The 23,664-nt window shown below is 40.6% G+C and overlaps 1 protein-coding gene across 1 annotated transcript in view; it reads left to right on the plus strand.

The window, feature by feature from the left end:
• The window catches only part of VPS41 (VPS41 subunit of HOPS complex), a 185,954-nt gene that overhangs the window by 73,569 nt on the left and 88,721 nt on the right, over nucleotides 1-23,664 (plus strand). Inside the window, exons 5-7 of the mRNA XM_007094790.3 lie at nucleotides 3,775-3,849; nucleotides 12,256-12,318; nucleotides 14,236-14,301. Of these exons, the coding sequence (XP_007094852.1) occupies nucleotides 3,775-3,849; nucleotides 12,256-12,318; nucleotides 14,236-14,301 (204 nt within the window). The remainder of the gene's footprint in view (nucleotides 1-3,774; nucleotides 3,850-12,255; nucleotides 12,319-14,235; nucleotides 14,302-23,664) is intronic.

Raw genomic sequence — 23,664 nt, forward strand, 5'->3', positions numbered from 1 at the left:
TTCTGGGAGAGTTAGGGGAGAAGCATGTCGACCAGTTAGGAGACTGTTAGGATAATCCAGACAAGAATGATGGTGGCTTGGCCCAGGATGGCAGCTGTAGGGCTGGTGAGTGTGGTCAAAGTCTGGGTAAATTTGGTATAAGAGATGGTAAGAATTGTGCCGACAGATACACAGTAGTGTGTGAAAGGAAGACAGAAGTCAAGAATGGCTCCAAGGTTTTTTGTCCTGACAGCCAGAAGAATGTAGTAGTCCTTGACTGAAGTGAGAAAAGCGTTAAGAAGGGCCCTTTTCTAAGAGAGTATCAGGATCTGGGGTTTGGATACGCTTTAGTTGACATGCCTGTTAGGCATCCAAGTCCATCTATAAAATAGGCAATTGTATATATTGGTCTGAGGTAGGGAGAGGCCCAGTCTAGAGATAAAATTCAGGAGTCAGTTCATGGCTGGGAAGGAAATAACCAAAGGAACAAAGATATGTCAGAGAGAAGAGCTGCACAGACTGAACCGTGAAATACAGAAATCAGGAGATTGGGAGACAAAGATGGGAGCAAAAAAAAATTTTTTTTTAACGTTTGTTAATTTTTGAGAGACAGCAAGCGAGCCAGTGTGGGGAGGGTCTGAGAGGGGGCAGTGGGGACAGTATTTGAAGCGAGCTCTGTGCTGAGAGCCTCAGAGTTAGAAATTTAGAAGGAAAACCAGACAAGTATGGTTTCCTGGAAGTAAAGAGAGTTATCAGCAGTGTCACATGCTCTCATGAGGTAAAGTAAGCTAGGCACGAACAGTGACCACTCTGTTTAGTAACATGAGGGTCATTTCATCTTAAACTTCACATGGAAGTTGGGAAAAGCCAAGGAAAGTGCGAAGAATTGTGACTAGGTCTTGCCTCTTACCAGATAGGAGAACATGCTAGGTATGCTATGTATATTATAAATAGTTCAGTGATGGATTGATCTTGCAATGGACAAAAGAGACCACAATTGAAAACCCACAAGGTCATCTCGGTGTTTGTAAATATTTATTGTATGGCAGACGTAGTTCTCTTCAGATGAAGGATGGATTATTTAATGGGGCCAGCCCAACTGGATATCCTTTTGGAAGAAAATGAGTCCTGAAAGGATTAAACACTTAGACATTAAAATAAGGGATAAAACAATAGCCATCTTGCAAGAAAAGGAAAAAAAAAAAAGAGAGAGACCACATACACTGTCTGGGTGAGGTATTGTACCCAGACCTCATGCCCTAAAAATAAAAAGGAAATTAGCCAGAAAACAACAAACATATTCATAGAACAATGAGTAAGAGCTGTGAACAAACTAAGCTGCTTGAGCACATTAATTGGCCGACAGACTTAAGAAAAATGCTTAAGTTTATTAGCAGTCGGGGAAACAAATCAATGAATATTGATCATTGGCAGAAAAGTAAAAGAACAAATTTCTGTTGCTAATGGTGATGTGAGGGAAAGAGGATCCTTATACCTTGTAGATCTGATTCCCCTGTAATATTGCTACTGTGGATTCTACTCAGGAAGAAACAGGTTGTAATGAAAAGTTTGGCTTGTTTCTGCCCAGCCACTGAGAACTACTGTTTTGGACAGGACAGGAAACCTTGGCGTCGATAAGGCTTCATGCACCTATTAAATTATAATTTGAGATAGATTACAACCAATTGCCAATTAAATTACAGTCAGAGGGACGTGGGGTTTATATTTGCCAGGAACAAAATGGGTATTAAAATGTTGTTTGTGGAGCGCCTGGGTGGTTCAGTCGGTTAAGCATCTGACTCAGGTCATGATCTGACGGTATGTGAGTTTGAGCACAGAGCCTACTTGGGATCCTCTGTCTCCCTCTCACTGCCTCTGTCTCTCTCTCTCTAAGATAAATTCAAAAATATATAAAATGTTGTTTCGTGAGGGGCACCTACCTGGTGGCTCAGTCGATAAAGCATCCAACTCTTGATTTCGGCTCAGGTCGTGATCTCGCAGTTCGTGAGATTGAGCCTCATGTTGGGCTCCATGCTGAGCACAGAGCCTGCTTGGGACTCTCTCCCTCTCTCTCTCTGCCTGTTCCCCAAAATAAATAAACAAACTTTGGAAAATAAAATAAAATGTTGTTTGATGATCAAAAGATGAGAATTAGGGAACTGGTAACAGAAGATACTCTAGGAGGAAAGCACTTATCTGAAGAAGATTGGTTTTCTATATTCAGTGCTCCCCATGACAGCATTCCCTTTACAGGATGCCAGTCCACTGCTCTCAGGGTCGGATCCCTGGCTCGTTCTCTGTTGTGATTCTCATCCGTGGGCTTCAGTCTATGTTCCTGTCAGAGGGATCAAATCTGTCTTCAAGGTCTTTTCCTCTTTAACACTCTAGGAACTTTTAAGGAGATAGGTTGTTTTTCAAAGATTACATTTTACAGGGGTGTTGCTTGTGTGGTGATCGAGATGGGGAAAAATTGTGGAGTCTGCCGTCTCCACCTGGGATGGGGGGAGTTTCTCTCACTGTCATCAGCCAGTGAGTGGGTGGCCTTCCGAGATCTGGGAGTGTTGGTCTGCCCTGACCTTTGCTTACTAGCTCCAAGATGCGTTCCGCTGAGAAAAGAACATCCCATTTTGTATATTTCCATTTACTCCTATCCAAAAGCCAACTTATCTTAAGGTTAGAGACTTGAAAAAACTAATCTGCAGATTTCTGTCATAACTGATGAAGGCCAACTTTTCTTTCCATGGTTAGTTTGTTCTATCATGTTTTGGGTAAAATAGCTGGAAACTGCAGTTATTTAAGAAGGAAAACAAAAGCTGGCCATTGTTTAATGTTGTCAACATTTACCAATTTTTTAAATAAATGTTTAATGTTTATTTTTGAGAGAGAAAGAGAAACAGAGCATGAGCCAGGGAGGGGCAGAGAGAGAGGGAGACACAGAATCTGAAGGAGGCTTCAGGCTCTGAGCTTCCACAGAGCCCGATGCAGGGCTCGAACTCACGAACCGCGAGATCGTGACCTGAGCCGAAGTCGAATGCTTAACCGACTGAGCCACCCAGGCATCCCCAACATTTACCAATTTTGACTTCTATTAGAAAATCCACCTATCTGAATATTTTAGTAAGTAAACAGCTGTCTACATAGAGAACCAGAAAGCTGTGAAAAATAAAAGTTCGGTTGGGTGTTTACACTTGGGAAAATACATCCAAAATAGAATGCCTGCGTTCGGTCTTCACAGAATTTTTAAATTTGAGATTACTGGAAAGAATAAGGAGAACAAATTAGGGAATATCAACTAGACCCTGTGGATTTCCCTCCAGAAAGTACGAAGCATGAAGTATGAATACCAAGTTGATTCAGTGATTTGTGAGAGAAGGACAAATAGAGTGACTGATGAACTGAACTAAAACGGTGAACATTTTTCTTTACATCTTGATTTTTTTATTTTGGCTTTTGTTGTGTTCTTTTAATGGATCTGGTTGGGAAGGAATTTTAGGAGTATGGAATAAATAGAACAAATAAAAAGGCATGTAACCTGTAACAAAAATAACATTTTAGCTGGGACTTCAAGCACGCGAAATAAAAAATTTCGAGGCGATCTTTTTCCATGTGTGAGAACAAAGCTATATGTCACCATTTTCACCTGCAAAAACAAAATATGTGTTGCACTCCTGCGTCTAAGCTAAGAGATGATTTGTATCACTTCAGTGTTTACAAGGAGCCAAGGTATTTGGTTGTTGACGGATTATTTTCCTGAAGTTTTACATGTTTGTTTGTTTGTTTGTTTGTTTTTGATAGAGTCCTGTGAAGATAAATCAGATTAGCCTGGATGAAAGTGGAGAGCACATGGGTGTGTGTTCCGAGGATGGCAAGGTATGACCATGACCTGGTGTCGGAAGGCGTCTGAGGGCTGGGATGTCCCCCAACTGCAGGCGCTTGGAAAAGCCTTCTGCTCACTGTACCCCTGCCTTAGGAGAGCCTTGACTCTTCTTTTTGGGTATTGGACCTGCTTCCGATTGCTCATAATTAAAGTAAAATATATTTTGCACAAATGTGCCTGAGGAAAAGTAATTACAAGAATGTCAATAATGTAACTAGTATTAAGCTGATTAACAGCTGTGGCAGGGCAACGTGTCACCTTAATCATTATCCCTGTGCCACTTATACTTCAGTGACTAGTCTGCAGTTCCTGCAAGACAGTAGTTTAATGCCTTTCGGCCATAAATCCACAAAATTGGATTTTGTGGGTATGATTTCTGTGGGCCGGTGGTTTTCATTTCCACACAAGTTATGAATGTTTCTCTTGAATTATAGAATCTTTTGATAAGCAATCATAGTTTATCAGAAGAATAAAGTGTCTTACAATGGCCACATTAAATAAATGTAAAATCAATATATGTACAGTTTTCTAAAAACCTGGCACCCACTTCCTCAACCGAGGACATACATCATTTGTGTGGTGTGTAACTAACAATTATCAGTGCCTCTTGCTGGTGTTGAGCTGTGACATTTAGTGGCTGTGGTGATTGATTTTCCACTTATAAGAATGTCTTTTTTGTTTTTCAGTCGATGGAAGTCTTTTCTAATGTTGGTCAGCAATGATAAAATTCTAATGCATGGTGTATTTAAGCTACTTCTCTAAAATAACAGTTTCAGGAGAAAGTACATGAAGAGTCCTTCCAGAATCTCACATGATCCTGACCGAGTAGAACGCATTTCCTAACCTAATTTTGTATTTTTACATGACCTAAATTCAGTGGGTCATTAATATGAGTGGATGAAAGATCGTGTACTCCATCTAAAAAATTTATACCCGTTTAATCTGTTAACAAGAGAAAAATGAAGTCCTCCCACAAGAATGCATTTTATTTTTATTTATTTATTTAACATTTTTTTAATGTTTATTTATTTTTGAGACAGAGGGAGACAGATCATGAGTGGGGGAGGGGCAGAGAGAGAGGGAGGCACAGAATCCGAAGCAGGTTCCAGGCTCTGAGCTGTCAGTACAGAGCCCGATGTGGGGTAGAGCCCACGAACCCTGAGATAATGACCTGAGCCAACATCAGTAGCTTAACCGACTGAGCCACCCAGGAGCCCCAAGAATGCATTTTACATGTCTAAGTTGAATGTTGCCCAAAGAGTCTTTTGAAATGGTAATCGGTAACCTCTGCTTTCCAAAGAGCACTGTCAGATTTTGCAATACTTTCTAAAATTCTGTGGTCCACCAGATTGTCAGCGTTGAGGGAGGAGTTGGTATGTATGGAAATTGAGAATGATCCAAACTGTTGAAACCTTTTTACATTCATGGATTTGTACAGAAAGGTCAACTTTATTTTATTCTCTTAAAGAAAACAGAACAAAAAAGTCCTTGTGGACTGACAGCCAATTTAATTGAACTGAATTGGTTGAAAGAGAACATTCATTTTTCAAATTGAAAAAGGATTTTTATTAAAATACTTTGTCAAGGAATTTTCGAAGTTTTATTTATTTTATTTTTTAATTTTTTTTTTTAACGTTTATTTATCTTTGAGACAGAGAGAGACAGAGCATGAACAGGGGAGGGGCAGAGAGAGAGGGAGACACAGAATCTGAAACAGGCTCCAGGCTCTGAGCTGTCAGCACAGAGCCCGACGCGGGGCTCGAACTCACGGACTGTGAGATCATGACCTGAGCCGAAGTCGGACGCTTAACCGACTGAGCCACCCAGGCGCCCCTAATTTTCGAAGCTTTAAATGTTGAATAATTATTATTTGTGGAAAAGTGGGAGATTTTAACTCTGTCTGGTGGATAATGACCCTCAGATACCATCTGCTGCACTTCTTGGCAAATAGCTGCTTTTTCGTTTGAGTCCAATTCCTTACTGTCCTATTTTGGTGTTGACCCAGGATACAGTAAGAAAAAAAAATTTTTTTTAATGTTTCATTTGTTTTTGAGAGAGAGCATGCGAGTGAGCGTGAGTGGGGGAGGGGCACAGAGAGAGACACAGAATCCGAAGCAGGCTCTAGGCTCTGCGCTGTCAGCACGGGGCCCAAACTCGAACTCGCGAACCGCAAGATCATGACCTGAATCAAAGTCAGCCACTTAACCGACTGAGCCACCCAGGTGCCCCAACCCAGAATACATTTTTTAAAAATAGTTTTCACGTATGTTTTATTAGCATTGATAAAACTGAAAATAAATCTTCTGGTATGCATAATTTATATAAGCTAGCCAGTATTGTGAAAATTGAGCAGCTAGTATAGAATGATCTGGCAAAGTGGTTAGTAATGATGAAAACTAATGATGATAAAGGTTATTACGAAGATAAACTGCAGATATCTAGACCTAATGCATCTTTACATGGCTGTTGTGGTTTTTCTTTCTTTAGTGTACTAAGACCCCTAGATAAAAATATGTCGCCTTCATACGTAAACTAGAATCAATTTAGTACAGAGTGCAGGGTAGAGATACTTTCTCTTAAAATTTTGGAAATGTTGTTCCCTTTTGTCTGACCTTTATTTTTGTGGACGTGTCTGAGGCTAGCATACTTTTGTTCTTTCATGAAACCTTTTTAATTTTTTTTTTTTTTTTGTCCTGCCTTGGAGCTTAGACTAATAATAATAACAACAATAAAACAACAACATACGGCCCTTGTAGTTCAGTTTGCTAAGTTATGTCTTGTTCGGGTCTATTTTCATTAATTTTGTCTGGAACACAGTAAGTCCTTGTGATCCATATACTGAAGTATTGTTTTCATTTCAGGAAAGTTTACTTCAGTTCTGATTTTGATTATTGCTTCAGTTCCATTTATTTTCATTTCTTCAAAGAAACCCAATAATACTTAGGCTGGAGGCAGTTACCATGCAGAGGCTGAGAGCATGGCTCTGTATCCCTCCTGCCCTGGCGGGATTTCCGCTCCCCTGCACTGGGCTGGGCTCACTGCTTGCCCCCACCCCCCCCCCCACCCCACCCCAGTGCCTCCATTTCCTTAGCTGGGCAGTGGGCACACCGGGAGGTCTGCACGAGGATGTTGTGAGGTGCTGGATATATGGCGAGCCCTCCAGGTGTATGTTAACTGTTTTTATTGCTAACCATGCATGCCTTTTTAATTTTATTTAAAAAAAAATTTTTTTAACATTTGTTTTTGAGAGAGAGAGAGAGACAGAGTGCGAGCGGGGGAGGGGTGGAGAGAGAGGGAGACACAGAGTCCGAAGCAGGCTCTAGGCTCTGAGCTGTCAGCACAGAGCCTGACGCGGGGCTCGAACCCGTGAACCGTGAGATCATGACCCGAGCCAAAGTCGGGTGTTCAACCAACTGAGCCACCCAGGCACCCTAGTGAATGGTTAATTTCCTCCTTAACCCACTGTAGACTGGCCTTTTCCCCTCCTTGCATTATTGTACCAGAACTTTTCAAGGAAAGAGGGTGACTGGGTAAGCACTATTCACCCTTCTTTTGAAAATATGCAGGTTGTAAGGAAAATCGGTCCTATTGTGTGACACACACACATGTGTGCTTTCATTTCTCATTATTTTTATCCTGCTCACTTCTCTGGAGTGGGGGACACTTTCTTGTCTGTTTCCTTTGCTGATTTGCTTTTATCCCACTGTCCATTTTGCCCTAGGGAGTAGAGTTTTGTTCCATCTCGGATTTTTAATTTTCCTGAAATCTTTCTCTTGCTCCCAGCTCTATTTTCATATCAGCCAGACATATATTTAATTAAACAAAAAAATTTACAACTTGTCGTATGTCTTAGGGTGCCGGGCAGTGCAGTCTAATGGTTAGGAATGGAATTCTGCCACATAGTAGCCATGTGAGTGCAGGTAAGTTATTGTCATCTCTCTGTGCCTCAGCCTGTTTCCTTCTCTATAAAATGGGAATAACCATGGCACTTGCCTCAGTGATGATTGGAAATAAATGAGCTAATACTTATAAATCGTTTGGAATAGTTATCAGGAACAGAAGAAACACGTAATAATTGCTAGCTCTCATGATCCTGTCTTTCCGCTCCAGACTCATGAAGGCCTTTTCTTCTTATTGAAGTCACCCAATGGTTTTGTAGTTTCCTTTCTTTGCTGGTTACTAGTAAACACTTGTAAAAGCATGCTTTATCTCCCTCCAAGTCGTTGGAATGGCATTCTTCGATATCCTTTTTAGAGACCTCGTGTCCATTTTGTATTGCTTGTTTATCCAGCCCAGAACGAGGAGAAGAGCTCTTTCTGAATGTGGGTTGGCAAAGACGTTCTGGGTCTGATTGCTCTCAGCCCAGCCTGTTACAATTTTGGGTAGCTCTGCACAGGGGCCTCATGAAGGAGCTTGATTTCCTCTGACCAGAGGGAGTCAGTTTAAGGCAGCCCCACCAGCGACAGCCTCTGCTGTCCTCTCTCCCGGGTCTCTGACAGTCTCCGCGGGCGGAGAACGTGAAAACCAGCCACCTCCTCTGTGATGGTCTCTTCAGCCACCACCCTAGATGAAATGGCAGCTTACATGTTCATCCCTGTTCTAATCTGACCCGTTACTGTTTGGAACCTGGGGTTTGAGAAAGGCCATTTCTCGGGAGGTTGTCTGATACTCTGGCTACCTCATTCGTGGTTCTCCTACATCAGATGGGCTGTCACCTGTTTTCTGGTTGACAGATCCGTAGAACTCCATGCTCGAGTGGAGAAGAATACACAACTTCCTTATCAATTCGTGAGGATAGGCTTTCTTGACTTCAGGCAGTAAAACACATACCACATCTCCTCCGTGGTCCTCATACGGCCACCAAAGAGATGGTCTGGAGTTAGTGAGAACTCCTCCAGGACTGCAGTAGATGGACTCTACGGCCAAGTGTTCAGAACTTTGTTTTTCTTCGTTAGGTATTTTTTGTGACTAGTTGGGGGAGGTTGTTGGGGAACACCATTTTTTTTAAAAAAAATTTTTAGTGTTTGTTTATTTTTGACAGAGAGGGAGACAGAAGATGAGTGGGGGAGGGAGGGAGAGAGAGGGAGACACACACACACACACACACACACACACACAGAATCTGAAGCAGGCTCCAGGCCCTGAGCTGTCATCCCAGAGCCCAACTCGGGGCTCAGACTCACGGACCGTGAGATCACGACCTGAGCCGAAGTCGGACGCTCAACTGACTGAGCCATCCAGGCGCCCCAAAGGACACCATTTTCAAAGGGAGCCCCACAATTTTAACCTTTAATTCTATGATCCTTATTTGGGATGAGATTTTCCTTAAAGCCAAACTGTCTAGGCAGACGTTGAACAGGTTCCTTTCACAGGCGAGTATGATATTTAACAGACAAGATGGCAAAATAAATCAAGAGGGAGAGAGAAAAAATGAGTAAGAACGGTTTTGGATTTTATTGGCTATCGTAGTGTAATTGTGACTGAGTTTCGCTTGTTACATTAGTGAAGTGAACCAAAACATCGAGGGTTTTACAAATCACCCTGCTTGTCCCGATCAAGTTAGGAGATTTGTCTCAAGAAGTTACAGTGTTCTTCCATACTGGAAGAGAAAATAACAGTTATTTGACCAAGAGATGATTCAACTAAACACAGCAGTAGAGACTGACGCCAGAGTTCTAGTCTGACCTCTTTTCTGTTGATTCCCCCCCTTATTGGTCTACTATTACATCTTCAGTATTGGTCCCTAATGTTTAAAGGGGCACTTATCCCTGGTAATTCATCACTTATTTCACCATTAGATTCACAGTCCTGATATTTATCTTCTCATTTACTGATGCCTCCATCTTTCTCAGTGGGTTCATACATCATTTATTTACATCTCATGTACTTTTTCCCCACAGTAAAAATCACCTAGGGGCGCCTGAGGGGCTCAGTTGGTTATGTGTCTAACTTCAGCTCAGGTCACAATCTTGCATTTCTTGGTTTCGGGCCCCACGTCGGGCTCTGTGCTGACAGCTCAGAGCCTGGAGCCTGCTTCGGATTCTGTGTCTCCCTCTCTCTCTATCCCTCTCCTGCTCTGTCTCTCAAAAATAAGTAAACATTTAAAAAATTAGGAAAAAAAAAAAAAAGTCCCCTAACCTTTGTTCTTAAAATCACCTTTAGCCTGTTGTAGCCACAAGGAAGTTGATCCATTTGAATAAAAAGTCTGCTCTGTTTCGTTTCAGCTTTTTATCACAGTTGTCTAATTCAGAGTCTGACATTCACCTTTACTTAAGTTTGGGAAACATTTGAGGCTTTTGAATGGTATTTTCCTGTTCCACTTTTCTTATACTTTATGCAGAAAGATCCCTTATTTCCATATTTTAGGCTATCTCATATAATGTTAGTGTGTAAGAGAATAGGGTATGAAACACTCATCTTGTTCTTTGTGGCCTTGGCCAAGTCACTTATTTTTCTGCACACTCCTCTGTTAAGCAGGCATAATGGTGTTTGCAGTCCATACCTCATGGTGTTGCTTAAAGGACCAAATGAGGCAGAGCAGGATTGTCAGTGCTAGGTACATAATTTCAGTTGTGGACCTTTTAAAATACCATTTTACTCCACCAGAACTGTTTGGTTTATCTAGGGTGGGGTCTTGCCATTAGTTTCCAGGGATCTTAACTGTGGAGTAATGATGATTCCCTCTAAACAATGAGAAGTAAGGTGGTGGGGGGGGCCTGCCTGCGTTTATCGTGTCAATAATACATCCTAAGGACTACCTCAGGGTAAATCCAATTCCCTCTCTGTCATATCATACCATATGCTGTTGTTGGAACCCAAATAACATACTTGGCACAGGTTATAAAAACAGTAGGCCCAAAATGAGTGTCCTGAAAATTTTATCTCTTACCGAATGAATTTGTTTCCAGTAATTATATCGTGAGTAAGTTTTCCTCTTTGAACTTGCAAAAATGAACCACTCACAACTTACTAAGATGAAAACAAGAAATCAGAAGTCTGAATAGTTTTATCACTGTTTAAGCATTTGGATGTGTAATTATTTTCTCACATAGAGCCATCCAACCTAGATAGCTTCACCAGTGAGTCCTTACAAAATTAAAGAAAAAAATAATACCACTCTTCTAGAGACTGGAGACAGAGTGCACACATCCCAAGTGTTGGGAAATAGTTCTAAGTGCCCCTAACGGTTAGCTCCAAGTGTTTGAGAGCTCCTGGAATCTTAAGCCCTGTTTGGTAAGAGTGTAAATTGATCAGAACCACTTTGTGAAATGGTTTGGCTGTTTATTAAAAGTGAACAGATGCATAGCCTATGGCAACAATTCCATTCCTACTTACGTATACCCTTCATAAATGTGTACCTAAGTGCACCAAAAAATTTGTAAAGAGTGTTCATTGCATGCAGCTTATTTATAATAGCCCCGATCTGGACACAACCCAAAGGATCAACAAATGGTAGATACATGTATTGCGGTGTATTCACACATTGAAATACTATACGGCAATGGCAGACAACCAGGCACTGCTATCCACAACAGTCTGGACACATGTTACAAGGAAGATGTTGAGTGAAAGAAGCCAGTGAAATAGTTTGATTGTATTTATAAAAACTTCAAACATCAGGACAGCTTCTCTGTGGTGATAGATTTCAGGGTAGTGGTTAATTTGTGAAGGTGTTACTAAATGGGAAGGAACACAAAAGTGCTTCTTGGGCTCTGCCTCTTGATCTCGATGGTGTCTGGAGGGGTATGTTTACGTCGAAAAAATTTGTCAAGCTGTAAATTTGTGATCCGCACCCTTTGCGGTATGGATATTAATCAGTTTTTAAGTAAACCACTCAGAAAGGAGATTAAGTATGAATAAAGTACGGTAGTCTCGAGCAACTTCAAGGGAGGCAGTGATAAGTAGAAACTTAAATCTTACATTTATACACTCTCAGTAGATTCAACATAAGATTATAAATGAAGTGCAGATCACCTAACCTCTTGCCACATTGATCTGCATGTTTGATTTATGTATGTATGACTCAAAAAAGAAGCACCTATTTCCTTCAGGAAAAGGAAGAAAACAGTTCCTTTAAGGATAGCCTATGGAAGTTCATAAAAGAATATTAATAAATGATTCATAACTATTTCATTTTTAAAAGTTGGCATCCCTTTAATAAATTAAATTTGTGGTGAGTAAAGGGAACCGTGTCCACGAGATGCTTATGAAAGCTTAATTGCGTTGGAGTACTCCCACCCTGATAGAATGGTTTTCATTGGATATTTGATAGAGATCACAAGGGCCCTAGATTATTAAATATTCTACTTTTTGTTAATCAATAGTATGTGTTCTCACTGACTCAGCAGCCTTCTTTGTTGCCGTCCTGGTGAACTGACCGGATCCATTTTACTTTTTAGGTGCAGGTGTTTGGACTATATTCTGGAGAAGAATTTCATGAGACTTTTGACTGTCCCATTAAAGTAAGTATTCAGTAAGTTTTAATTTTTCTAAGGATTTTCTCAACAAAGGCGTAAGGATTATAATACTTTGAGCACTATCTGTTTCCCATCAATTTCATCACCGAGCGTCTCTTCAGCACTTCGAATGTACTAGATACTATTTGATGGTATTAGAAGAGCATAGGATGTGTCTTATGTGACTGTGATCTCAGGCTGTCCTCAGGAATTTTTTTTTTTTTTTTGTAGTGAGTGAGATGATACATACAAACACCCAGTCTGTCGTTAATGACCCAAAGTGGTAAAAACAATATTAAGGAGTCCAAAGCCGAGAGAAGTTACTTCTAGCTGTTCTTGGCGGTGATGGCTTCACAGGGGGCGTGATGTTTGAGTGAGCTTTAAGAAATGGACAGGGCAGACAGAGAAGCTGGCTTTCCATGTGGAAGAACGATATAATACAAACGGAGAGGGCAGAAAGTTCAAGTTGTGTTCAGGAAGTGGCAAAAATGGCCTCGTTTAGATGGCGCATAAAACACGGACTTGGCAGGAGAGCCATAGAGGCAGATTGGGGCTGGCTGTATTTTCAGGCAAAGGAATTTGGACTCTGTGTGGTAGATAAGGAGAAATTATTGAATGTGTAAGAGCAGAGAAGTGACATAAACTGAGCTAAGCTTAAGGAAAATTAATACGGCGACTATATACAGTATAGATTGGAGGGCTGATAGGCGCGCGAGGCAGGAGGAACAGTCTTAGATAACAGTTATGGCCCTTAAAGTGACGATTAGAGTTGTTGAAGGAAGAGGTCATTCGTTGTTTTCACTTGTTTATTCAAACACTTATTGATCAACAGGTAAAGGAGAGATAGGATCTGATGTGTCTTTTAGGAAGGCAGCTCTGCCGGAGTGAAGGGTGATTTAAGCAGGAGAGGGATTGCAGGCAAAAGGCAATTTAGAAGGCTCATGCTGTCCTGGAGACAGGGCATCACGGGGTCTCAGTGACAGGAGCAGTCAGGAGCGTTCAAGGTGGAGTCGAAGACGTGAAGGCGGAAAGCCTTTAGGAGGTAGACTTCGCAAGCCTTCGTGTTGGGTTGGATGGGGTGACGAGAGAGGGAGGAGCTGGCCCTTGGCTCTGGCCGTGGTGTGTGGCGATGCCACCACTTGCAAGAAGGGATGATTTGAATAAGGACATTGCTAATTTGGTCTTGAGTTCAGATAACCGCGGTGTATCTGGTGGAAACGGTGTGGAGGTGTTGGAGATGTGAGTGCAGAGCGCAGGGTAGAGACTGGCCCTAAAAACACAAAGTTGATACTCGTTGAGTAAGATGAAACCATCATTCAAAATCTCATCCAGTTAAAAACTAACTGGGGGACTGGCTCAGTGGAGAGCAAATGAAGAACTTCGGCTGCAGGGAAAGGGGCATGTCCTGCACGGTCAGCTCTGTAAGTGCGGTCCTGCAGCCCCTTTGTCTCCCACTGACGGAGGCTTGCTGTGACGACCCTAAATGCCTTTGAGGCTGCGTTGCCCCACCTGTTCCACTTGGTTCCCTCAAATCACTGGTGGGCATCCTGAACGAGGAGACAGCTGGGTTCTCTCTCTGGGTTTCTTCAGCTCATGGTGTTCAGTTACAAACATTTGTGAGCTCTTGCTGCCTCGGTTGACCCTAAAGAGGAGATGTGCACTCAGAGAGTCCTCGCGCAGCCAGAAACTAGAACGAACTCACTTCTGTCTTTTAGCTTTCACCTGGCTTTCCAGAAGAGCAAAAACTCCGATGTCCTCAGTTGCAGACTGTTGCCTGAAGAGACCACTTCTTACCTAGATCTCAGGATAAGTTTTAGATCCTGTTGCCTATAATACATAAAGGGTTTTCATTCTGTGGGTTGGTTTTCATTCTGTGCGTTAACAGTGGCTCCTTAACCAGTGATGGGTCCTTGTTCCTTGTAGATCATTGCTGTGAACCCGCATTTTGTGAGGACAAGCTGCAAGCAATTCGTGACTGGAGGGAAGAAGGTAAATGCTTTGGTCTACCGTCACATGCCGTCTTGGGGTAGGGGGTGGAGATTCTGTGTGCTTTTTAATTTGTAATATTTTTAACATCTGACTATTCAGTAGGAGGAATTGTGAGAAAGACCAATGGGGTGAAATTCTAAGCCCATCATCTCTCTGGGGAGATGTGATTCATGCCTGTCACGATACTCCTTTGTAGTAGGTAAAGGGCAAGAAAAAAAAAGGGGTGCCTGGCTGGCTCAGTCAGTTAAGCATCCAGCTCTTGATTTCTGCTCAGGTCATGATCTCACAGCCCCCATGTTGGGCTCTGTGCTGACAGCGCAGAGCCTGCTTGGGCTTCTCTTTCTCTCTGCCCCCACCTCTCAAAAGTGAATAAATAAACATAAAAACAAAAGGAAAGAGAGAGCTGTTACTGGAACTGCCTAGTGCTTTGAAATGTCCCTTCCACAAAAAAGGAGGTAGCATTTAAAAATAACAAAAAGAAATGGGGCGCCTGGGTGACTCAGTTGGTTGAGCATCCGACTTCAGCTCAGGTCATGATCTCACAGCTTGTGGGTTTGAGCCCCGCATCGGGCTCTGTGCTGACAGCTCAGAGCCTGGAACCTGCTTCGGATTCTTTCTCTGTTTCTCTGTGCCCCTCTCCTACTCACGATCTGTCCCTCACTCTTTCTCAAAGATAAAAATATATATATATATAAAAAAATAACAAAAGAGCGATTAAACTTATGTTTTTCCACTTATTGTAGAAATCTCTAGCAGGCCTTGATAAAGTTTTAGAACAATTATGGCTATTTCTTTACTGACCTGTTTCTGACATATTTCATGATCTTAGTGCTGTTTTAAAAATAAGGGAGTGAAATAATCCTTGTATATGTTTACATGTTTGTTTACAGACATAGTAAATTCTAAAATTAAAGAATCTTTCTGCTTATGGAACAAATCAAGTTAATCATCTTCTGGTTTTTATTAACCAGTGGTATTTTTTAACCATTTGTATAACAAAACACTGTCATCGTACTGAAACAGTGAATATTAACTTCATACGCAGTTTCGAGCTCAGTGATGATAAGGTAGTCTTGCAGTTATTTCCGTTGTAGTGCACGCCTACGGAATGGCACCGTGAGGCACAGCCACCAGAGGTTTTTTGAGAGTTTCATGGTAGTTGTCTGTTGTTTTCCCCTGGTTTTGCTGCTTCCTAGACTGATAGGGCAGGAAAGCATCCTGGTCCATACCCAGCATTTCTCAAGCCCTGGTTTTAGCTCATCATAGTGGCCGAGTGACGGGTCCCGTAGATCCCCGATTCCATCCCACCGCATGAAGCCGGCATTGCACCAGCTCTGATTTCTGGTTGTGAGCCAGCCAGCTTGCCAGCTCCCGCCCTCTCCAGTTCATCATTATCCTTAGGCTGTACCCTCATTAACCTCACATAAAAATATGGGATCAACCGGTGGGAATTACGGATTTAATCTAACATTCTTTAGCTTAGATCTGCAGCTGATTCACTGCTGAACAATACAAAACAAAGCAAACAAACAAACAAAAAACTATCTTACTTGTCTTTGCTGACCTCAGGAAGGAGCAGCTTTAAAATTCCTCTATTAAAGTATTTCTTTATGAAATACTTCTCTAGTTAAAAATTTTTAGGTGAGATATAGCATAAATTCATTAAGCTATAATTTAAACCCACACATTTGTATTTAAAACTCAGTGGGGATAAAAAATGCTGAGTATTCTTTTGTGTGTTTGTTTTTTAAGTGGCTTAAAACAACAAACTTTTACTGTCTCACAGTTCAGAAAAAATCAGAGTGGTTTACTTCTGTAGTGCCGCCTCAGATTCTCTCCCTAGGCTTCAGTCTGCATTTTGGCTGGGGCTCCTGTCATCTGAAGGCTTGACCGGGGCTGCAGAATCTGCTTCATCTGCCTTCTTAATAATAATCCCTCAGATACTTAAAATTGATAAATCACTTTGGCGTGAGTATTTTCCTAGTGTAGAATGCAATTTTGTGTTCCAGTTTCCAATTTTAGGAGTTAGGAAGTTCACACTTGTCTCCTATTTCTTGGAGGTCTTGGTATGAAAGAACATATCAGAGATAATAGGAGTGGTGATGTCCAAATGGTAGGACTCAAACTCTGAAGGTGGAATTTTTCTGTGTTAATTTGTGTACTTAATGATCAGGTTATTCGTGAAGCTTAATTAATAGTTGCTTTTATACTGTGAGGGATACCTGTGGTCTCATCAAGTCTGCCACAGTTGTCTTGCTACATGGGTGTTTTGCCAACCTGCAGGATGCCTGGGTGAACTGTGCCAATCACATACTCTTCATCCTTCTACTTAGCATCTGTAGGAAGGATAGTGTGACTGTGGCTGTTTGGGCCAGAGCTCCTTGAGTAGATACGTAAGCATCCTGCAGACACCCTAGTCCAACCTCCAAGTGCAGATAGAGTGATTTGGGCTGTGATGGGCTGTGTAATTAGAATTTACCAGATGCTGAGCAGGCAAGAACATCAGGGGTTTGGTTCATCTCTTTGGCTATCATGGTTAATGTGTTAAATTAAAAGTGTTAATGTGTCAAGGGCTCAGTATATTGGGGTTGACAAAAGTATATGTTATATTTTGATGTGAAGAATACTATGATTACACATGCCATTGTAAGTGATATTTAATCAATTTGTTTTAGGTTTTTAACAGATTTATTGATATATAATTTGCATACCATAAAATTACCAGTTTCAAGCGCACAGTTCGATTGTCAACTTTTCCAAAGTGGCTGCACCATTTTACATTCTCATTAGTAATACATGAAGGTTTCAGTTTCTCCATATTCTCACCAACATTCACTTTTATCTTTTTGATTCTAGCCAACTGGGTGTGAAGTAGTATGTCACTGTTTTGTTGTGATTTCCATTTTCCTAATGACTGATGGTTTTCATGTGCTTATTTGTCCATTTGCATATCTTCTTTGGAGAACTCTCTCTTCAGATTGTTTGCCCATTTTTTGATTGGGATATGTGTTTTTGTGTATACTTGCAGAAAATATTTTTATGTATTGTTCATACATGTCCTTTATTGATATATGATTTGCAAATATTTTCTCCTAGTCTATGAACTGTCTTTTCACATTACTGATGGCATCCTGTGAGGTACCAAAGTTTAGATTTTATGAAATTCCATTAACTACCCCCCCCCCCAACACACACACACTTTGTTTGTTTGTTTGTTTGTTTGTTTTTGACACTTATGCTTTTGGTGTTGTATCTAAGAAATTATTGCCTGATCCAAGGTCATGAAGATTTATGCCTGTGTTTTTTTTTTTCCTAAGAGTTTCATAGTTCTAACTCTTAAATTTAGGTCTAGAATTTGAGTTAATTGTATGTATGGTAGGAGGTAGGGGTCCAAATTCATTTATTTGCAAATAAATGGATGTCCAGTAGTCCCAGCCTCGTTTGTTGAATAAGTTATTCTGTTGCCGTTGTCTTGGCCTCTGTCAAAAATCAGTTAACCATAAATGTTAGAATTGATTTCTTGACTGAGTTTTATCAATCTGTATATTTATCCTTGTGCCAATTTAGGTTTTAGAATCCCTAATTTTGCTGAGATTATTTATGAGATGATAAACAAATTAGCTGCTCTTAAAACATTTTGATTTTGAGTTCTCTCTCTTTAAAAAGCCATCATAATTTCTCCTATGTATATTAGAGGCTTAAACATTATTATGTAAATGTATCTTCCATTCAGGGACTTGTAATATACACACTATTGACTGATTTCTCTGGATTCCTTAAGTTTCTTATATAAATATGTATTAAGCAGTAAAAAAGTAGTGTTTATTCAATAAACTATAATGATATCTTTGTACACAGTTAAATAACTAGGGATTTCCATAATGTGCACCACTTTGGTGCAGTTTGCAGAAATCTCTAGAGGGATTTCCTCCTCTGTGTGCATGGTATGCAATTTTTAAGATCCCTTATGCTGCATGGCTTTGGCATTGGTGTGCTTTGTTGTAAAATACACTTATTAGGTTGAAAACATTTCAGGAAATATTTCTAATTTCATTAAAGAATATATCCTTGATTTTAAAAACTAAGAAAAAGGCCTTGAGAAGGTGACATTAAAAAGGGGGCACTATTGGGGCACCTGGGTGGCTCAGTAGGTTGAGCGTCCGACTTCGGCTCAGGTCATGATCTCACAGTAAGTGGGTTCAAGCCCCGCATCAGGCTCTGTGCTGACCGCTTATTCAGAGCTGCTTCAGATTCTGTGTCTCTTTCTCGTCTCTGCCCCTCCCCCACTCACGCTTTGTCTCACTCTGTTTCTCAAAAATAAACAAATGTAAAAAAAATTAAAAAAAAAAAAGGGGGGCACTACTATGAAATGATCATTTCCATTTTGAAAGTGTTGGCAAGTTTTTAGAAGGATCTGTTTTTTTTTTTAATATAACCAAGTTATGGCATTTTATACCTTTGAAAAATGAGAAAAACAGGACAACATTGGCCCAGTTGCAACTCTGATCTTTCCAAGTGCAGTTTCAACTAGCACCATAAACTAAGCAGAGCAAGTTTGAAGAGTCCAGCACTGAGCAAATGGTGATGACCTTGCAGTGATCATATATTGTAGATATTGAGACCTCTCCGTTTAGAACACATAGCAGATCCTATAGAGAGAAAAGAGAGTAAAGACAAGTATCATGTAACTGAGAGGTTATGATCTTCCACCTTTAAAAGAGAAATTATTCTAGCTGGATGAAGGTGGAGTGTGGAGGAAAGGCGTTCTTAACCCTTAAGAACCCTGATCTTCCTTAGACTGACAGCTAAAGGAATCTTGGAATCACCTGAGACCTTCCGTAAACAGTGGTGAGCGTGGCACGGAGACTCGAGAAGTGAAGTTAAGTAAGTGGAAGCCCTACAATGAGACATTGGTAAGAATAATGAAGACACTTCTCATGTAATATTTTAGTTCTGATTTTATTAAAAATCTTGATTCCTGTAAAAACGTTTCTTCAAGTAATTAGAACGTGCAGTTCAGGACGGCCCTGCAGAACAGCAATGTAGCAGAAAAAAACTTGAGGCTGTAGTTTGACACATTTGTTGATATTTCCTTTTTAAGGTTCTAGCTTTTGAGGTCTTTAGAGATAGCTCCTTATCCACCAGGGACTAGGAAGAGGAAGCGATAGTTCTGTCTGGCATAAACTTTTATTTTTAGGTTTTCAAGGTAACTTCTCAGTAGTTGAATGCCATAGCTGGATTTATGGACTCTGCTGCTTGACACATGAGCATAAAAAGCTTATTCTAAATTCTGTTTTGTTTCCATGTTGGGAAAAAAAAAGGCGGGGGAGAAGAAAAAGCACATCTCTTAAAAGTGCCATTGGGAGAGAGCTTTCAAACTTGTGAACCTGTGGATTTCTTTTTTAAGTGTAACCTCTTGTGTCGCCAAAATTCCAATATGTGAGCATAGCAATGAGGTTTCTAGTTTAGAAATAAGTCTGCCAAGCAGCTCTTACCTGGGTGTTTTTTTTTTAATTGCTCAGCTTTCTCTGTCAGCAGATAAATTTTAGCTTCCTGTGACCTTTACCTTTGAACTCTGAAATAACACTTCGTAATAGTTGGTTCTGCCGCTTTGACAAATTATTAAATTTTCACGATGCTGTTTGCAGCCGAGCTCATTTTTAGAAACGAGATAGTCAGCTGTTTGGCGTGGCGGGCAGGGTGGAATGAAGGGACCTGGCCGCAGGGACAGGTTGCTTTGTAAGCTAGAAAATGTCAGTCAGCAAACGAAGAAAGGGTCTGTGTGCGGTGAAATGAGGAGAAGCACTTCACTGTTCAGGGCTGAAGGCTCCTGGCAGATTTTACGTGAAGGACAGAGATGGTAGCATCAGCTAACTTCTGGAAGTTTCCAACAGTGATCTGCAAACTCAGATGGCATTCTTTTTTTTTTTTTTTTTTTTTTCCCCCAGATTGCACTCTGACTCCTTTCTGGAAGGGGATTCAGTAGAGGAGCCTTTTGTACTAATGCAGATCTTTTTAGAATCCTGACAGCCCAGGGAAACACTCCAGGTGAAATGGAGAGGTGGTTCCTTCCGTGTTTCCTGTCTTCTGCTCAGGTTGGAGCAGGGGTTCTTGGGGCCAGAAGGGATTAGACTGTCAGTTATCCTGCTTGGCCTGCTGTCCAGTGGATCTCCAGGATGATCCTTTACAGGTGGTCAGATGGCTCTATATGCAAACGTTACATCCTGGTGGTTGCAGGTGGATCCATTATACAGAGAAACCTTCATTTTTCAAGTACTAGGGTATACATTGCAGTTCCATTACTAGAAATTCATCATGCCCTAAATAATACCAAAATTGATTAAAAGCCACCCATTAATAGGAAGTACAGCACAAGTATAACCTTCAGAAACATTTTTTAGGTATGTAACACCAAGTTGTGTTACAGCTATATTGCAAAAGGTGTTTGGGTGGGTTTTTCTTCACGTACTGAACTGGCTGAAGCCACAAATAGAAATCCGGTTCTTAAAAAGAGAAATCAGTTCAGTGTCAAAAATAGACATTCTTCAGTGCTTTAAAAAGTCAAGTTCATTTGTCTCAAATACTAATTGCTTTTTTGATGTCAACATGAAGCATTCCCAAAGTCTTTGGGATGGATCCATGGCAACTTTAATTTCTTCAGCGATTTCTCTTGTTTCATAGCCATCAAAAGCCTGTTGACAATAGAAGCCTTTTTTCTTTAATGAATTCAGCTCACTTTTCCCAATGTAATATTTCCATATTGTTTGCAGCCTCCCCCTGAATTCGGATGTGAAGCTTACCATCTGTCTTCCTGGAGCAATCAAACCATCTTTTGCTTCTTGCTGAAAATATCTTCCTTTGCATGTTGAGAGCGCTGTGACTTTTCTTAAGTATTTTGAATAGTTAATGATTCTGTAAGAATAATTTCCTACTTCAGATTGCTCATTTTCTCCTAGGGTTTAATACCAGTTGACTGTTGTTAACACTGAGAGGTGTTGTCTGTCCGTTCCTCTCCTTCTGTATATAGCTGTACAAACACTGTCATTAACTTTGTTTGTTTGTTTGTTTTTTTTCTTTTTTTAAGATCAGGCTATTAAAGCAAGGGGTCATAATTGCAACTACTGCAGGTCGGTGTCACCAGTACAAAGTAAATCATAGTCATTTCACAGGACTGTTTGATTTGAATGTGCTTCTTAAGCACAACTTTGTGTCATGGTCCATGTTAGGAGCTGTGAATACACAGTCCTGGATTTTAAGAATGGTGGGGCATTTCCAAAAGTAGATAGAAGGAACGCTGTTGGTAGAAAGCAGCTAAACCATTAGACCATGAATCAGAATGGTGATTTTGTAGGAAAAGGAGGATTCTAAGTCTTTTGGGTGGGAAGAATGTGTATGTATATATGTATGTATGTATCCCTGTAATTTTGGGGTAATTTTGCATTCCTTTGCCTTTGTATTTTCTCCCCCTGTTGTTTGTTTCCTTTCAGTTTTCCAATTCGGTTTCAGCCTCGATTCTTTGATGTTTGTAACAGTGAAAATTGGAGCAAAAGAAATGTCTAACAATAGTGACTGAGCTGTGTCAGTGCCCTGCAAGCAGAGGAACCAAGTGTACGACTGTGGGTTGTGAGGAAGAGGGTGTCAGAAAGAAGGAATTCTAGGGCTGGGGTTGGCGAGAGGGGATCTGGGCTTCGCTCTAGATTGGATGCTGTCAGGAAGCAAGAGTCATTCTCCCATTGGGTATGTTAATAAATCTTATCTAGGAGGAGGAAAGAATCAAGGCTAAAAATGTAACTGGTAAAGAAGCAGCGGTGTCTCCTTTTAGCCAGGATAGGGACACGTTTGATCACTGATGTGGTTGGAAAATGTTCCTACTTTGTCTGTGTTCAGACATGGTTATGGAGTTGTTGTGGTTTTGTCCTGATCTTTCATGGTTACAAGGGCTGATCTGATGTTGGTGTTCTGTGAGATTGTTCCCGTTCACCCAGAGAGCGCGGGGCCCAGCCATGAGTGCCTGGCTGGCTCTGGATGTCAGCTTTTCTCTCTGTTGCAAAATTAAAATGCCCAATGTTTGCTAGATTGCTTCTATTGAGGTACTTTACAAAAATATATGTATACTCTGATTCCTTTTTTTTTTTTTGGTAGCAGTAGGAAAGCTATATATGAAATTATTAGCAATACTAGTAACATTCACATTAACAATGTCTGGGCAGGATTATAAATGTTCTTTTTGGCATTTTCTGCCTTTTTTTTTTTTTTTTTTTTTTTTTTTTTTTTTTTAGAAAATAGTCATTACTTTTATAATAAGAAAAAGTAATAGGGGCACCTGGGTGGCTCAGTCAGTTAAGTGTCTGACTTTGGTTCAGATCATGATCTCACCTTTTGTGAGTTTGAGCCCAAAGTTGGTCTGTGCTGACAGCTCAGAGCCTTGGAACCTGCTTCAGATTCTGTGTCTTCCTCTCTCTCTCTGCCCCTCCACTGCTCACGTTCTCTCTCTCTCTCTCTCTCTCTCTCAAGAATAAATAAATATTTTTTAAAAAAAAGCAATAATAAAAGAATGCATATCTCTACTATTTTGGATCTTTTTTTAACTTAACATTGCAAATCATATGAAATTCCCTACATTGTTGAAGTCTAATCTTAAGTCAAGCATTCTTTAATGGTTATATAATATTCCATCCTATCAGTAGGTTTAATTTTTCTTAACCATTCTCATACTCTTGGACCATTAGGTTGTATCCAGTTTCTGGCCATCATAAATCGTGCTGTAATGAAGTGAGAAATCTTTGGGCATGAACTTCGGCTATGCTTTTTAATTTTTGCCTAGCACTGATTCCCAAGATGGGAATTACTGAGTCAGAGGTCATGATGATTTTTTAGGCTTCAGATGCATATCACCAAGTAAAAGTGCATTCCAGAAAACATACCATTTACACCGGCTGGTACCTACCTGTTTCACCACACTGTCTTTACCCGTTTTGATACACAAAGAAAGATAGCCCATTGTTCTCTTTTGTAACTTCTTTGTATTATTAGCGATTCTGAACATTTTTATTTACTGGCCACTTACACATCTTCCTTTATGATTTGTCTGACTGTATTCTTTGCTTGGGGCAGCTTTTAATATTACCATAGAAGCCAGGACAATGAAGACTGTCCATTTGATATTTATTGTCAGTTTGAGCACAAATTATTGCTGCTTACTGAATAGCCTGCAGCCTTTTCTCCAACTTTGGCTAAATCCAGAATAATTATTCTTGTTCCCAGGGAGGCATTATGTAGGAGTCATAATGAGACTGTAGAGTAGACACTGAAGTCTGTAAAAAGAGGACACATACAGGCTCCTCCACAGATGTGAGTCTGCCC

The sequence above is a fragment of the Panthera tigris genome, chromosome A2, assembly GCF_018350195.1.
Source record: "Panthera tigris isolate Pti1 chromosome A2, P.tigris_Pti1_mat1.1, whole genome shotgun sequence".
Classification (NCBI taxonomy): domain Eukaryota; kingdom Metazoa; phylum Chordata; class Mammalia; order Carnivora; family Felidae; genus Panthera; species Panthera tigris.